Genomic DNA, 18,371 nt, shown 5'->3' with positions numbered 1-18,371 from the left:
TATTATTGAATGAAGAAGAAACTCAAGAGCATTTCTGTGTATATTGGGAGGGTGATGGAAAGCTTACAGCCACAGAAACCTGGAGGAATAGAGAGAGAAACAGAAACACACACAGAGTCAGAGTACAGAAAGACTGAGATGGAAATGGGAAAGAAGATGGAAGCCGAAGTTCAGAGTCTAAGGAGGGCAGCGGCGGCACACTCCTTTAATCCCATCACTTGGAAGGCAGAGACAGGCAGATCTCAGTGAGTTCGAGGCCAGCCTGGGCTACCAAGTGAGTTCCAGGAAAGGCTCCAATGAAATCCTGTCTCAGAAAAAAAAAAGAAAAGAGTCTGAGGAGAGGGCCAGTGAGATGGCTCAGTGGGTAAGGATGCCTACCACCGAGACTGATGAGTGGAGTTTGATCCCTGGAATCCACATGGTAGGAGGGGAGAACTGGCTTTCAAAAGTTTTCTTCTGCCTTCCACCTGTGTAACATGGCATGTGTGCACAATGTGCATGTGTGTTTGTGCATGTGTGTATGTGCCCCCCCACAGGCACACACACATACACACACACACACACACACACACACACACACACACACACAGAGAGAGAGAGAGAGAGAGAGAGAGAGAGAGAGAGAGAGAGAGAGAGAGAGAGAGAGAATAAAATAAAAAAAAATGTTTAGGGAGAGCATGTATGTTGACTAACATAAGTAGTTCCAGAACTTGGGAGGTTGAGGCAGGTGGATCCTGAGTTTGATTACAGCATGGGTTATACAGGAACATTGTGTATCAACCAACAAAATCCAAATGAGCAAATAATAGCAGTAATAATAATAATAACCCAAATAAAATAAAAGTCCAGGCAAATATCTGCAATACAATATAGGTGCACACCTGCCCCTAGTAATTCTTCCAGTTAGGCCCTACCTCCTAGAGGATCCACAGCCTTCAATATAGCCTCTAGCTATGGGCCAGGCACTCAAAACATAAGTGGGTCACATTTTAATTCAATCCATAGTAACTACTAAAAGTCTAAAAAGTATCCTGAGATTGTTGTTGGTGAAATATCCTGTGTATTCAGAGAAATGAAAGCCACATGGTAGTGGGTTTACAGTAGTGAGACTCAGTCATCCCTTCACTGTAGCAGTCTCATCAAAACACTTTGAAGGCTTGCTGTTGGGGCAAAGGTGCTGGACAATCAGTTAAGCTCCTGACACCAGAGGTCAATGCTGGTTCATGTCTCACAAATATGACAAAATGAAACCCCACAGACACTGAGTGAGGGTGAAAGTTGCAGTTTATCACCAGGGAAAGGAGAGTGCCTGAGAGTGTAAGTGGTGTAAAGGTCCCATGACTCTGGACAAGATCAATGGTCACCAGGGCTCCCACCCGACAGGAAGGGCCAAAGATTGGTTTACACTGTTCTGTTTTTGCTTACGGTATAAAAGGACTTTGCAAAGAGGAGGGGCATGCAGGGGAAGCAACAAGAGCTGCCAGTCAGCACACTGTTGGCTGTCTGCCTCTGATTTTTTTCTAGGAACCAGGAAAGTCTTCAGCTGCATTGGGCAAGTGGTTGTCAGCAGACACCAATCTTTCAGTGATGAAAGCCTTCAGGGTTGAAGCCCCAACCTGAGTCCCTGGTGGGTGCAGCCAACTACTGGTCTCACCAGGGGCTCAACAATGCAGTAAGACCCCAGTGAGAGTATCCTCCTGCTCAGCTTCCTAACCAAGGCTCAACATTAACCTCATCTATTCCCTGGTGTTCTGGGTAGGCAACACAGAAATCTTCATTTTCGGCCCAAAGGTCATGGTGCATTAGGATTTATAGTCAGTGCAGTGGTTGGGAAAGGGGGACTTTGCTCTGAGAAAACTGGTCCAAGTAGAGCAAGATGGTGAGAGGTAGAGGAATAGGGGAGGTCCTGGAGCCTGCAGGACACAAGACACTACCCCTTAATGACAGAGAAAGTGCTTTGGAAGAACAAAAGTACAGAGTAGAATTTGGCACCTTTGTTAATGGCAAAGTGCAAGAGACTTTGTACTGCTGGGGTTGAAACAATAAAGGAAATCAATCATGTGGATTATCAAGAATATTATGGGATGACCAAGGAGTCAAGAGGCTTCAGGGAGGATTCATGAAGGGCAGGAAAATACTTCCATACAAGGAGCAGCTTGCTCAGGGTGCCAGGGACAGGAATCTCTTTTGACATCATCCCATTTCCAGGACACACCCCCTAGACAAACATTTTCCCAGAGGTGGTAGACTCAAGCAAGTGTGGGCTGCTGACTGGCTGTAGAACTCCTGATTTGAAGAGCAAACTTCAGAAAATGGGGCACTGAGAAACCCATGTAGTTCTGGCCAACTCCCTAACTCCTGACCCAGATTGAAAGTCTCATAAACATGCCTAGTTCTGCTTCTGCAGGTATTTGTAAAATTTCATATACAGGGACAATATGTAGGAATTTTTTCATCACTTGGCGTCCTTTGTGGCTGATGTTAGAGACCTCTATGAGCTGCAGTCTGAAAGCCATGGGATCAAATTTATTTGCTAGAATCTAATATCTAATCCAATGCTATTAAGAGTTGTGACTCTGGGAAGATCCGTGAGTGTCAATATTTGCTCATTCTATTCATTGAGGGTGCAATGTGAAATTTTTTGAGCCAGAGACCTAACTCTCACCACACAACAAATCTGATGGCATTTGACCTTGGATTTCTTGCTTTATAAACATGTATACAAACTTTTGCTATTTGCATGTTATCCAGATCATAATTTGTTTAGAGATGTTGGTCTTACTGTGTTGCTGAGGCTGACTTGAAACTGCTGGAATCATGTAATATTTCTGTCTAGGTCTCTGAATAGCAGGGGCCACAGATACCTACTACAGAGCTCAGCTTGCAGTCTGTGAACTTTTGGAACCACAGCCTGACTGAACACATGAAAACAATAGGACTTCCAGTTATTAGGTTTCTTTATTAGCCACTTACAAATAAGAACACCATGAGACTTGCTGAGAGAAGGTAGGATTTTGACAAAGCCCACTTCCATAGAGTCACTATTTCCAAAGCATCTGTTCCATTTGAAGAAAGTCTGGGGCTTGGAGAAGAGGAGAGCATGAGAGCAGATGAAGAAAGGAAGGAAGGAGCCTGGTCCCAGTAGACTGTGAAAGAAGACTGGGACACTTAGGGGATCACACATCTACATAGTCATGGGAGCATTTACTGAGTGGGTCTCATAAAAGGTGTCTCAGCATGTTGAGTAGTGATACACTAAGGGTTTGTTATACATGTTGGCCAAATGGATAACTATAGAGATAAGGGATGGTTACAAGGCTGTTAGATTCTAGCCAGGATTTCTAAGAATTCTAACATTTCTAAGAATGTTAGGCTGACTCCATGCATACTCAACCCTCTACACCATTTCTCTCACAGGGTTCTACAACTCTTTGTGATTCTGCTGAGACCCTTTTAGCTCCTGGATCTTCTTGGGCAGAGTCTTGGTCCAGAACTGCAGCCTTCTGGCCTTCAGGGCTTGTCCCACAGTAGGCTGAATGTCCAGCTGCAGGTACTGCTCATCATGGTCAAACACAGGCCAGTAGGGTAGATCCTCACTGTTGGGGTTCCTGTAAATGTACCACCCAGCAGGTAAGGGTGTATGTTACTCTTATATGCCAATTTGTGTCAGGGCAGTGACCAATTGGACCAATGTCTGAGGAGGCTGATGGGGCACATGTTCTGGTATAGGGATACAAGTGTCACCTACTAGTGTCTGCTCCATGTGGGGCAAGATTATCTGGCCAATTTCATGTCTCCCTCTCAGAGACAAAATCTAAAGAACAATACCATAGCACCTGCCAGGTCACTTCAGTATGACCAGTAACCAGTATGTACAATGTATCTAAGTGTGCCCTGGGGTGAGGAGAACTCTATTATGTGATGACTTATCCATGCATACTAATGAAGTCATCAACCACAATTTGGAGTCCTAGATAGGGACCCACCACTGAGGAGGTTTAGGGAGGGGCATACTCTCACCCATGTCGTGCAAAGTTGGCCCAGTACTTCATCATCCTCCTGCTCAGCAGCTCCTCCTCCTCAGTAAGGTTAACTGTAGCCATGTGGAAGACAGAGGTCCAGGTCCCAGACACCGCATGCAGCTGCCTACTTATGCTCTACAATCACCATCCTTCCTGCACCCTGACCTTGAACTCTAGGTCTCTTTCCCTTCCCCCTTCACCACCCAGGATCTAAGCGCCACCCACACCTCTAATTGCATGCCTCCAGGTTCAGTTCTGCTCCAGTGTGTCCTCATTCCATCTAGCATAGTGTGGTGGCTCAAATGATATGACTCCTATAGACTTCTATATTTGAATGCTTGGTCCCCCAGTTAGTGTATCTGTTTGGGAAGAATTAGGAGATATAGCCTTGTTGGAGGAGGTGTATCACTAGAAGTTGGCTTTGAGGTTTAAAAGTTCTGTCTATTTCAGTTATCTCTCTATCTGCCTTGTTCTTGTAGATCAGGATGTAGGTTTTTATTTAACTACTGTTCTAGTGTCATGTCTGCCTGCATGCTGCTATTCTCTTATCCACGATGATCATGGTCTCTAACTCTTTGAAACTGTAAGTCCCAATAAATTCTTTCTTCTTTAAACTTACTTGGTCGTTGTCTCATCACAGCAATGGAAAAGTAACTAAGACAACAGATTATACTTGAAGGGTTCAGATTCTAATATGGGTGTAGTTTTTTGATCATATCCTTTGATCATATCCTCTCCCAGACCCTTGATTTTCTCAACTGGATTGGGAGCTCAGTTGCCCATCAGGTACCAACCTGGGGCCCCATCCAGCTCACGGAAAACAAGAAAAACTCACGTTTCACACCCCAGTAGAAGGACCCAAAGACAAAGGGAACCTCATCACCATGATCAGCTTTCACGTGGGGTGGCCTGACATCTTTGAAGAAGTTGACCTCATGACAGAACTCATAAAAGTAGACAGGGGTGTGGGAACCTAGAAGTGGGGACACATGGTGACATAGTATTCTCTCACCTAGAGCTTTCCTGCCTAACCCTTGGTGATAAGATGTGTTGGTATAAAGCTATCTGGTGTTATAATTGTCAAGTAGATGGCTCCAGGCTGGAGCACTAGTTATGAGAAAGTGAACAGTGACTTTGGCTGAAGAGTGACCATGGCCTTCCCAGCTGAGTAGTAGTTTTGGCAAATCAATAGAGTATTAGCAACCTGTTTCATTATCTATATCTGGATAAGATGTCACTCCACTCTCTTACACTAGAATGAAGAAATACTGATGTAACGGTCCTCAAGTGTTTGGTACCAGAAAAATGACCCAGACATGGGAGGGGACTAGACACTGTAAAACTCATCTGGGATCCATGGCTCTGAGCTCCCCCAAACTTGGCCTCATTACAGATGTACTCACGCTGAAAATTTGCTACTTGGAGTGCAGGGATAATGAACGTGAAGTCCCCCATCATTTCTTTGAACTGTATTTGGAGGGTCTGGGCGTCTTCAGTGTCCCCCATGTACTCTTCCATTAGCAGGTCACCACATTCGGGAGGCAGCATCTACACCAGGAGGTCAGCAAGAGTGAGGTTAGACAGGCTCTTGTTTTGACAGGAAGCAGTCTCAGTATGAATAATTTGGCCAGGGATAAGATAAGGTATAGAGAGAAAGGTATAAGTCCTGGGGTGAGCTCACCCCAAGCCACACATACACAAACCTGTATTTCTAGACATGCTGTCTGAGAAGGATATATAGGGGTCCTTTCTATTGGAGTCAGTACTCAAGGGGTCTCACCATCTGTGTTGCTGTGCTCTTCAGAACAGCCTGCAGGGAATCTCTGGTTATATCCTTTATTGTTTGATCAGAGCCTAGGATCTGGGAGACAGAGGACAGTTTTAAGTGTAAGGTAGGATGGATATGGATCAAGTTTCCACTACTCACCTTATGAGTTTCCAGACTTTTAGAGAATTGGAACTGTGCCTCACCATGGGGAAAAGCCAACCATATTCATCGTTGTTGACACCTATGATGCTGGGAACAGGGTGAAAATCCACAGAAGCCAACAACTCTCGGGGATGCCTGGGTAGGAACTCCCCATCTACCACAGCAGGGATAATCTTGAAGACCTGAAGGACATCCAAGGTCAGTGGTGAAGGTCAATTCCATACATATTCTGATGTCCACTGAGAAACCCTAATCATTCCCCCCCCCATTTTATTGTCTCAGGATGCTCCTCCACCCATGACAGAAATTCTTCATATATTAGGATTTCTTGGATTTCATCTTACACACATGATTAAAAGTATACCACACCATGGAGCAGAAGTAACTTGTTTAGAGTAGTAAGGACTGACTCTCCCACATCCCTTTGACCAAGTCCTCCAAGCCACACGATCCTCCCAACCTTGTTCATAGCCAGAATCTCTTCTTCACTCTTGTTTCTCAGACAGTGCACCAGGCTCTCTGAGTCCACAGCCTCACAACCAGATGAGTTGGCCACCATCTGTAAAGGGACCAGGCAGGACTTGATTCATCCTTTCAGGCAAGCAGAAGAGTTTTCCCAATTCCAGTTGAAAGGCATCATGCCCAAATATCACATCACACTTGGTGCTGGTGGATTACAATAACTATGAAATTAACATTTTCTAGTTGCTCACAGGTGACAGCCAGAGGGGTCATTCTACCTAAACACTTTAAAAAATAAGCTATGTGTGTACGTCTATGAGTGCATGTGACTTCAGGAGTGCCTGTACCAGGGTTTGTGTGCAAAGATTAGAGGACAACATTTGGTTGCTAGTCCTTACTTTCCATCTTGTTTGAGAAATGATCTTTTGTTATTTCTTCTTGCCTACAAGAGTCTATCTTATTTGTGACTTTCAGAGATTCTCTGATCTCTGCCTCCTCTCTCATCACTGGAATATTAGGATTACAAACTTGTTACCATATGCAGCTTTTTGTGGTTTCTGGGGAATTTGAACTCAGGTCCTTAAGCTTTTACTTATTGAGCCATATCTTCATCCCACATGTTTGTTTCTAAAACTGATGGACGCTACAAGGTACTTATGCATGCTTATTACACCTAGCTTGCATAAAGTAGAGAGAAGTGGATTTTAACCCTTGAATCTTTCAGAAAGTACTGAAAGAAGCTATTTACCACGCTCCTTGTTTTCCCAACTGAGAAAACTCCCAGAATATCAGAGGGTGGGGGCTGAGGTAGCAGGATCATCAATAGGATGACTGAAGTGACTCACTGTATAGACCGCCTCAGAGGTGTTGGAGATAAGGTCAGGCATCTGGGCCACTCCACTCTCCATGATGGCTCTGTGGAAGAGTCCCTTGGACATGGGAGACACAACATGTGAAGACACACTTGTGCCTCCTGCAGACTCGCCAAAAATAGTGACTTGGTCAGGGTTGCCTCCAAAGTGGGCGATGTTCTTCTGGACCCAGTGTAGGGCGGCCACTTGGTCCAGGTAGCCCCAGTTGCCTCTGGCATGCTCATCTCCAGTGCTGAGAAGTGGCAGAGAAGGAATCACAGGGCTGTCTTATTTCTGTTCATACCCTACTGCACAGCACAGTCCCAGACTCACCTGAAGAAGCCCAGGATACCCAGACGGTACTGGACAGTGACCACTACCACATCCTCAATGGCTGCCAGCATGGATCCATCATGAATGGAAGCCATGCCCATAACAAATGCACCACCATGGATCCATACCATTACCTGTGGAAATCAAGTCAGATGCTAGGAGGTTCCCACCCAGCTCAAGCTACATCCAGGGTGTCTTCTATTTTACTGAATGCTTTGCCTCAGTGTACTTAGACACACAGATAAAGCTCCTCAGGACATCCTCACCTGGACCATGACAGGGCCCAGTACCATCATTATACTTGCTAGTCTCTCTCCAACAGAGACCAGCTATCTTACCACAGCAGGCTCTGAATATTTCAACATAGCTGAAAAAAGACTTAAAACTAACTATATGAAGATGATAGAGGTCCTTAAAGAGGAAATGAATAAATCACTTCAAGAAATCCAGGAAAATGCAAAGTCAAATTTAAACAATATCTATGTATGAGTCAGCCCCACAGAAGGTGCTAGAAGGAAAAATCCAAACCAAGGAGGTTAACTATACACTTGAAAACACAGGAAATAAATAATCTCACACCAACAAAACCAAAAGAAGGGAAGCTCACATACTACCACCACCACCACGACCACGACCACCACCACCACCACCACAACTACCACCACCACCACCAACAACAACAACAATACCACCACCACCACCACCACCACTACCACCACCACCAACATTACAGGAATTAACAGTCATTGTTCATTGGTATCTCTCAATGTCAATGGACTCAATTCTCCAATAAAAAGACACAGAATAACAGAATGGATGCAAAAACAGGATCCATCCTTCTGCTGCATACACTCAACATCAGGGGTCAATGTTACCTCAGGGTAAAGGGTTGGGAAAAGATATTCCAAGGAAACAGACCTAAGAAGCAATGTGGTGTAGGCATTTTAATATCTAACAAATTAATCAAAAGAGGTGGGAAGGATACTATATATTCATCGAAAGAAAAAAATCCACCAAGATGACATTTCAATTCTTAATATCTATGCCCCAAACACAAGGGTACCCACTTTAGTAAAAGAAGCACTATTATACCTTAAACCACCTATTGACCCTCACACACTGATAGTGGGAGACTTCAATAACCCACTCTCATCAATGGACAGTTTATCCAAACAAAAACTAAACAGAGCAATACTGGCACTAACTGACTTTATAAACCAAATGAACCTAACAGGTATTCTTTTCAGCATTTCACAGAACTTTCTCCAAAACTGACCACATACTTGGTCATAAAGCAAGTCTCAATTGATATAAGAAAACTGAAACAATTCCCTGCATCCTATTAGACAATCATGAATTGAAGCAGGATATCAATAAGAACAGAAACAACAGAAAACTTACAAACTCATGGAAACTGAACAACTCTTTACTGAATGAAAAGTGAGTAAAGACAGTTATAAAGAAAGAAATAAAATACATTTTGAAATTCAATGAAAATGAATACATAGCATACCCAAACTTATGAGACGTGATCAAAATGGTGCTAAAAGGAAAGTTCACAGCAATAAGTGCCTACATAAGAAAATTGGAGAGATCTCCGTGATGGGGAAATGTACAGAGACAACCAAACGAAACTAGTGAGAACTCATCAACTGTGGACCAATAGCTGTGGAGCATGGGACTGGACTAGGCCCTCTGCATAGGCAAGATAGTCCGGTAGTTTGATCTGCTTAAGGGGCCCCCTGACAGTGGGATCATGTATCCTTAGTGCATGAGTGGGCTTTTTGGAGCCCACTGCCTATGCTGGGACACCTTACACAGCCTTGGTCCAGGGGGAGGGACTTGGACCTGCCTCAGTTGAGTGTATCAGGCTCTGCTGACTCCCCATGGGAGGCCTTGCCTTGGAGGAGGTGGGAATGGGGGGTTTGGTTGTGGGGGGAAGGCTGAGAGGTAGGAGGAGGGAGGAAGGGGGATCTGTGGTTGGTATGTAAAAATGAATAAAAAATTTCTTAATAATAATAAAAAATTGCAGAGATCTCATACTAGCAACTTAACAGCACACCTGAGAGCTCTAGAACAAAAAGAAACAAGCACACCCAAGAGTGGTAGATGAGGAAATTATCAAACTGCTGAAATCAACAAAATAGAAACAAAGAGAACAATGCAAAGAATCAAAGAGTTGTTCTTTGAGAAAATCAACAAGATAGACAAACCCTTATCCAAACTAGCTAAAAGAAGGAGAAAGAATATCCAAGTTAATAAAATCAGAAGCAAAAGGGGGATATAACAACAGACTCCAAGGAAATCCAGAGAATCCTAAGGACATACTTTAAAAACCTGTACTCCATCAAATTGTAAAATCTAAAAGAAATGGATAATTTTTTTAATAGGTATCACTTACCAAAGTTAAATCAAGATCAGAAAAACAATTTAAATGGATCTATAACACCTAGTGAAATAGAAGCAGTCATTAAAAGTTTCTCAACTAAAAAAAGCCCAGGGCCAGACAGTTTTTTTTATATCACAAAATTATACCAGACTTTCCAAGAGTTAATATTTGAGAGAGGATCTATTTTCAATAAAAAAAATAGCAGACCTCTGGAGGCAGAGGTCAAAGATCTCTGTAAGTTTGAAGCCAGCCTTGTCTACATAGTGAGTTCCAGGCCAGCCAGGGCTATATAGAAAGACCTCAAAACAAGAAAAAATCATTGGCATAATGGATAGTCCATGGGAATAAATTTGCATGACCTCAGTGTTTAGCTCTCAGGCCTCCAGTAGGTAGTGTGAAACCTGAGTTGATCAAGGAGCCCTAACCACTGGCTTCTCAGAGTCTCTGTGTCCCATACCCAGGGTTTAATTGTGTATCATGGCAGAGAAGGCCTTCCTGGACACCCGGTAGGGAGGGCTTCTCATCAGGGTCTACTCTGATGGGGCTCATATTGATTTTGCCCCTTCTTATCATCCTGAAGAAATGCCCACCCCAAGAGCTGAGCATGGCCTGCCACTCACAGGTAGGTTAGAGCCCTCATGGGCATGAGCTGGTGTATAGATGTTGAGATACAGGCAGTCCTCAGATGTAGAGATGGGAGGCATGTTCGGTTTCATCATCTCCTGACTCTCTACATTCATTGTTTCAGAATTTTGTAGACACCTGGGGACAACGGCAGTTATTTTAAGAGATGTGCAGTAGTTAAAAACAGACCATTAGTATCTATTTTCTCTCAGTCCCCCAAACCCCCCTCTCTGGCCCCATGATGTCCTGATAACATGAGATCCTATTCCAAAATTTCCTTCAATTAAGGTAAAGATCACAACTGGTATGGAGCTCAAATTTCCACTGAGGCTGCCAGATGGGTGAGATCCTTGGATCCCACTCTTCCTGATGATGGGATATTGATATTTCCATTAGTTTCTGTGAAAGCTATTGGTGTGTGTAATGACACCAATTCTCTTTGTACTCTCTGAGGCCTGAGTATTAGGGTGCTGTACCCATATAGGTGTTGCATTAATAAACAAGGTGGTGGAACATCCTTTGTCTCATATCCAGACTCTGAAGGAACTGTCTTCCCTTGCCGAATCTCCAGTTGGAAGACACATACTTGTTTCTTGGCCAATGGTACCTGGCCACTTATAGGTTGGCATAGTGATTGTGGAGTGTGACTTTGCTAAGAAACTGTCATCACTTTGACCTTTCTCTGGCATCTGCAGCATATCCCCATCACAGAGAAAATGCAGCCGAAGGGTTGAGGTGGAGAAAGCATTGCAGTTGGCCTTAAAGCTCTGAGCCCCTGCCTGCTCCAGGGCCTGAAGTTTCCTGGGTCTCAGGAGAACTTACCTGGCTGGGTAGGTGGTCCCATCCCTCACACCACTCCATGGTTCAGGAGACTCAGGGGGTGAAAATCTCAGCTTTCCTAGAGGGGGCTTTGCAAAGGGAATTCCCAGGAAGGTGTAGACATCCTCTGTGGTGTCATTCAAGTGGACAAGACTGCCTTGCACCTGTCCTGTGTGGGTAGTCCTGATGGGGATGGCTGAGTTTTCACCTGTAAGTGACATATGATATCAAGGTTGGGTTTGCCCAATCATTTGTCTTCACACCATGGATGTTGCTACTTTCTTGTTATCCTCAACCTAGACTTTTCCAAGTACACACCTCCCTGGCAACTTGTCTCCACAGCATCATGTTCCAATTGTAGCAAAATTTGGCAGACCTGCTCTGTTTCCATAAAAAAGTGAGAATCTCCCACATCTGATAAACATGGATTGCATGTTTGATGGTCCTTGTGTGGTACCAAGTAGCCAAGGCAGCAGTCACTCTCAGGGACCAGAGGGCAATTTGCCAACATCTTTCCAGTGTGGAAGGCTCATCCCTATCACTGGCAACATGTCTATAGGATACCATGCCACATGACATATTTGTCCATATAGCTCACTGAGGACATGGACCACCAATACCTGTCTCTGCTACAGCAACAACTTACTGAAATGGGTTTGATAAGAGTGAGGCTACATCGAGGATGCTTCACCCACCAAGAGAAGCTCTCCACACAATCCCATGTATTGGAGTGAAGTGTACTTTTAATCAGGAGGCAGAAAAACACAGTTCACAAAGAGGTGGTTTGTGACCAATATGTAAAAAAATAACAAAATCTATGCACATATTTTCCTTTTTTATTTTTAAATGAAACAATTGGAGTTTATTAAGCAGAGATTCTGATTTTGAATGGCATGTGGGGAAATGATAACACATCTCTAATTACATGTGTAGCCTTTTTAGGAATCACTGTGTCTTTATAACAGCCATAGGTGCAAAAAGGGGGCTCATGAAAAGTAAAAAAAATTAGTAGAAAATTACCTTGTAATTAAACCTCAGCAAATATCATCTATATTGAAAACCCAAGAGTCACCATTGATCGGATGACTGTCTGACCATTTATGTGATATTTTAAATTTCCGATTTTGCTATGGTAGGAATTGCTGTCCAAATTTATTTCCAGATATACTCCCTCCCCTGATTAGTAATGATGCTGAAATTGTTGTGGTATTCCGTTTTTAACACAATTCTACATTTAACACCCACTCTCCCCCAGACAGGTTCTTACTATGTAGCCCAGGCTGGCTTGCAGCTGAAAAGCCTTCTCTGCCTTGTCTAGAATGCCATTTACAGGCGTGTGCCTTCACACCAGCTCACACCTATCTTATCTTGATGTCCCCACGAATGAGCCTGGCCTGGATGGGACACAACTCTGTGCTCTCTTATAGTTATCAGTGATTCTGTTCCCAGGATCCAAACAAGAATGTTCAAATAAGCCAAGAGTGAGTTGGGCAGATCTTCCTGTCCAGAAGTCCTTGGTGACATCTCAGAACCTGGACAACAGCAGGCAAGAGTCACAGTGTGAAGTCAATACGGCCTCCTTAGGGTTGATTGAGGAGGCTTGGCAGGAAGTCAGCATGGCTCAGGCTTGAATACCTTTGGGTAGCAGGCTTCAGGGCTGCAAACAGACCCTGGGCACAGTACCCTATTGGCTCACCTTTTTATAAGCCTGGAGACTTTCTGGCAGGCCCAAAGTACATGCCCTTTGCCCTGGAAGCCAAGTTGTGCCTTTTCCAAAAATCTTAAAATGGGGAAGGGAAACCAGGCTTCTCAGTTGGGCAACTGTTGTAGGGTAGGAGCACTGTATGACTGAGGACCAGGAAACTTCCCCAGGATCATTTTGGAGTATACCAGCAGTCTTCTCTGTTCAAGTGAGTGACACATTTGGAACTCAATGACAGCAGGAAGGTATAATTAATTTAATTATTATCCATAGGTTGGTAGCAGCTACAGTCACAGGCACAGCCACACACAGAAGGGGGACATGCCCCATCTGCCCCTTTGTCCCCAACCCTCTGTACTGACTTTCAGGCTCAGTGCTCATCAGAGCCCCTCTCCTTACTATTGAGTGTCCTCAGGCATCACTGACTCTTAGTGCTACAGGGGTCCCTTTCCCACTCTGTCATCTCTACCTGCTCCTCCCTCCTTGCTGTCTTCCCTGCCATAGTCTCAGCCTCTGACTCTGACAAAATTGGCAACTCTGGTCCCCACCACCCATGTAGGGAGTCTTACCATGCACTTGGAGAAGACACAGAAGCCCACAGGCCACAGCATTTAGCCAACCAGGAAGTGTGTCCAACGGCATGACCAGCTCTCAGGCCTGAGTCTGTGCTACTGTGGGATGCACTGTGTGTCACAGCAGAAAGCAGAACATGTGGGCCTCACCCAGACAGATATTTAGACCCAAAGAGGGATAGGCGGGAACTTGGTGGGCAGGTCAAAGTTGCAGGAGAGCTGTGATGATGCGGCAGAAATGATAGGAGCCAGTGCTCAGCAGGTGGGGCAAAGGTTCTTCTGCTGTGTGCATTCCTTTTTTGGTCTCATTGCAAGGCACAGCATGACTTCAGAAGCTGTTTCCTCTGGATACCAGTAACCCTCAACTCAAACCTGGAGTCACATGTTTACTGTCGTTGGAGTCACAGGCCCAGTGTGGGCATTGGGCAGAGAGCAAGGAACAGAAAGTTGTGAAAGTCAAGGTTGCTTTCCTAAGGTGTGTACTGTGAGCTTCCCACAGATGATTGGAATGAATATAGAGAACTATCCTCTTGCTAAATGAAGAGCATGAGCAAGCACAAGGTGGGCTCAGCACACCCTTTTCTCCAAAGCTTTTTGCTTTCTGGAGTCTGCATTTACTTCCCTCCTCCTTACAGTGGGGATCTGAAGTCCACACATACCCCTCCCTGTGAAGCCATGGCTGTGCAACTGTGGTCATGTATTGTGTTTTTATTACACAATAATGTTTTATTATGACACTTTATACATGTATGTAATGCTTTTAATCACACTCACCCTCGGGTATCCTCTTCTGTCTTCTTCCAACTCTCATCAATGATCCCCTTCCCTCCCAATATTCTACTTCCCATTTTTAAATGTTTTCATTTTAATTTTTAAATTTTATGTGTAAGGTTTTACCAACATGTATGTACATGCACTTTGTGTGTTCCTGATGCTCAAAAAGTGTTGGATCCCCTGGAGCTAGAGTTATGGTTATGAGCTGCCATGTAGTTGATGGGACTCAGGTCCTCTGCAAGAGCAGCAAGTGCTATTAATTACTGAGCCATCTCTCCAGCCCCAATTTTATTTTCACACTCTCCCTCTCTTTCACTTCTTCCCTTCCTACCACCTCCCCCGATTCATTTTTTTTAAAGCAGATGTGACCTACTTTATTCATCAGAACATGAGCCATCAGGCAGATGCTGGCACACATGGGACTCAAGAAGTAGGCATACAGGTTTACAGATAGACAACACATATGAGCAGGCTGGTGAAGACATAGGCACCCAGATTTGGCTTCAATTAATCAGCAAATCAGCCCCTTTACATATTCATGGAAAAGCCTTTACCCATTTCAACAATGTCTCTACCATAACCAGTAAATATTTAGTCTTTTTTATGGGTGGCTTGTGGGTAAAATCAAGCCTCCCCCCCAGTCCTGGTCAGACTTACCTCTGGCTCAATGGGTTGAGAAAGGCAATGCCCTGATGTCCTTGGGGCATGTCAGGCAGGACTGGGTAACCTCATGGAGATTTCTGATAAGGGACAAATCTTCAATTAATTGTGAGAGGAAATTAGGGGCAGTATCCCATATGGAATTGGTTATGGAGAGTTAAAATAGTAAGTTTTTTTTCAGGTAAAATTATTTTTCCACCCTTAATAAACCTTGATATGAGGTTGCTCTCTCTTTGGATAATTTTTCTTTTTCCTCAGATGAGAAAGGAGGAGGGTAAATGGTTAAACAACAAGGATCAAAGAGCAGCTTAGGGCTGGGAATTTAGTCTCCCTGTCAACCTTAGGATTTCCTAGGCTAATAATGACAGAATTAAATTCTTGGTGCCCTTGGCAATGGAGGACATCTGCCCACTGGGGGAAAAAGGTAGCCTGCAACAATTTAAAAAGCCGGGTGGTGGTGGCACACACCTTTAATCCCAGTACTTGGGAGGCAGATGTAGACAGCTTTTTGTGAATTTGAGGCCAGCCTAATCTACAGAGAAAGTTCCAGGACAACCAGGGATACACAATGGAACCTGTCTCAAAAAAAAAAAAAAATCAAGGTGCTACTAATTCTAAATTAGTCCTTGGTAGTTAGAACTCCTCTCCTTCCATGTGGGGATGTATGATATAGAAGATGTGTTTGTCGTCTGTATAGATACTTCTTAATAGATCCTTAGTCAAGATTAATGCTCTAGTTAATACAGTAAATCCAGCTTCTTATGACATGATCTCTGGTAGGGGGGGGGCTCCACCCAGTAGCTCAGTCAGAGGTGGCTATTGTCTTGCTTGGGTGGCTTCCTGAGTTTAAGCTGAGCTCCTGTCTATAAATCACATAAAGGTTTGAAGGGACAAGGGAGAATCAGAGCTGCCAAGGAAGGATTAAGAGAGTGATTTACTGTTCAGAACAGTTGTAAGAGGGGGATTTTCTGAATTTGACGGAGCAAGGAGAGAGAGGAACGCAGCCTAACTACTATAAAGCCATGCTAGGGGTTTGAAGTAGAGTGGCATGTAGAGCTTGGAGACGGGTGAGAAAATTACTTCAAAGCAACTGTCTTAGAGTTTCTATTGCTGTGGAGAGACACCATGGCCATGGCAACTCTTACAAAAGAAAACATTTAATTGGGGTTGGGATACAGTTTCGGAGGTTCATTATTGTCACAATGGGAAGCATAGTGGCAACCATGACAGTGTGCAGGCAGACATGGTGCTGGAGAATGAGCTGAGAGTTCTACATCTGGATCTGCAGGCAGCAGGAAGAGGCCCAGACACACTGGCCAGGCTTGAGCATCTGAGACCTCAAAGCCCACCTCCAGGGACACACTTCTTCCAACAAAGTCACACCCATTCCAACAAGGCCACACTTGCTAATAGTGGCACTCCCTATGGGCTTATGGGGGCCATTTTTATTCAAACCACCACATCTTGTATTTATACTTATCTTCTACCACATTTTGTATCCCCTCTACTTTTAGCAAGTCCCTAACCAGGTCTTCATACTTTGCCTGGAGGGCAACTCATACCTTCATTCATGAAGTATCTGAACCATTTATAACCCTGCCTGGATCTGGCAGTTGTAGTTTCCCACCGATCTTAATAACAGGGCATGGTATCACCAAGGAATGCCTTAGAGTACCTCTCAAACTCCAGTCGTTCTTTCTTACCTCTGTTATGGAGAAGCAGGCTAATTTCCCTTTGACAGTGTGGCCAGTCATCCCCACCAACACTGTGTTCATAGCCTGTTGACTGAAAGACATCAGGAACTCAAACAGACCAAGGAAAAGTCATAGTATCCAGTCCAGTGGAATGTTTGTTGTGTCTCATGGAAGAAACATGCTCAACTCTGGAACTAAAACTTCTAGGTCATGGAAACAGGAAGTAAAACCTTTGCTAGTGGGTCATTTATAGGTGCCTGTGAGTGGTACCATTCCCTTCTCCCTCCTTGACTCCTAGACCTGTGAACCCTGGATATGGGAGAAAATGTACCAGATATTGGATGCAGATTCAAAGCACATACAGCTTTCTAGAAAACTCTGCCCCAACCCTCTAAGCTAGTGGTTCTCAATCTTACTAATGCTGTGACCCTTTAATACAGTTCCTCATGTTGTGGTGATCTCCAACTGTAAAATTATTTTCAGTGCTATTTCATAAGTGTAATTTTGCTACTGTTATGAATAGTAATGTTGCAACAGGGCCCCAGACATTAGTAGGCCCAGAGACCTTAGAATAACTGACTACATGGTGAAAGTACTATTGAGGATATGAAACTCAGTACATAGATAGCACCACCTGCCAAAACCAAAAGGTCTAATTCATCAAAGTCCATAGTTATAAGAAAGTCCCTAAATGTACTAACCTTGTTTTTTGGCTTCTGTAGTTCTGCTTCTGATTGCTTTTGTGACCTGGAGTATGTCAACCCAGGATATGGTTTTTGTGCTGACATGCTCACCCTGAGAGCTCGGGGCTACAGTGGGATGCAAATACCCAGTGTAGTTGCCAGATGGCTAATAAAGACTTTTTATTGGCTTAAACCCATGTCCAAGCAGTCTTCTCTGGTGAATATCCCACAGAAGTGTATATATTTATATGTAGAATATCTGATATGTGACCTTCCATGAAAGAGTCGTTGGACCCCCCAAAGGGGTCACTACACACAGGTTGAGAAACTCTACTCTAAGCTCTTGTTCCCTACTACTGAACATCCCCCGCCCTACAATGTCTTTAAAGGTTAAACACATTTGACTCAGTGACTCAGTGATGCAGCTCTAGGTCTGAATTCCAAAGATCAAATGTGATCATATGAAGTCATATACAGGTAAACCTGGATGGCAAGGGTACAATGCACCTGAGTTTAGACTCCCTCCATCCATAGAAAAGCTGGACATTGTGGCATGCATCTCTAACCCCAGTGGCAAGGAGTAGGCACAGGTAGACCAGGGCCTCTAGTTGATCCTAAAGGCAAAACAGCAAGATCCAGATTCAGTCAGAAACCTCATATAAAAAAAAGGTGGAAGGTGGAGAAGTGATTAGAAATTACATCCTGACATCAATCTTTTGTTTTTAAATAAAGGTTAGGATACTAAATACCACACACACACACACACACACACACACACTGAGAGAGAGAAGAGAGACAGAGACAGAAAGACAGACAGAGGAGAGAGAGAGAGAGAGAGAGAGAGAGAGAGAGAGAG

General features: G+C 44.0%; 1 protein-coding gene across 1 annotated transcript; it reads right to left on the bottom strand.

The window, feature by feature from the left end:
* Window positions 1-2,939: 2,939 nt before the first annotated feature.
* On the bottom strand, window positions 2,940-13,879 carry LOC114681101 (acylcarnitine hydrolase-like). Its single transcript, XM_037206185.1, has 12 exons — window positions 13,702-13,879; window positions 11,434-11,638; window positions 10,608-10,749; window positions 7,599-7,732; window positions 7,260-7,518; window positions 6,413-6,511; window positions 5,994-6,134; window positions 5,803-5,883; window positions 5,426-5,570; window positions 4,858-4,995; window positions 4,021-4,093; window positions 2,940-3,608 (listed from the first exon to the last, which is right to left on the bottom strand). The coding sequence occupies exons 1-12, from the start codon at window positions 13,772-13,774 to the stop codon at window positions 3,422-3,424; spliced, it is 1,677 nt and encodes a 558-aa protein (XP_037062080.1). The 5' UTR covers window positions 13,775-13,879; the 3' UTR covers window positions 2,940-3,421.
* Between the last annotated feature and the right edge of the window lie 4,492 nt (window positions 13,880-18,371).

Source organism: Peromyscus leucopus, chromosome 5 (genome assembly GCF_004664715.2).
Source record: "Peromyscus leucopus breed LL Stock chromosome 5, UCI_PerLeu_2.1, whole genome shotgun sequence".
Taxonomy (NCBI): Eukaryota; Metazoa; Chordata; class Mammalia; order Rodentia; family Cricetidae; genus Peromyscus; species Peromyscus leucopus.
The sequence above is the reverse complement of the archived record's forward strand: the minus strand, read 5'-3'. Positions and strand labels throughout refer to the sequence as shown.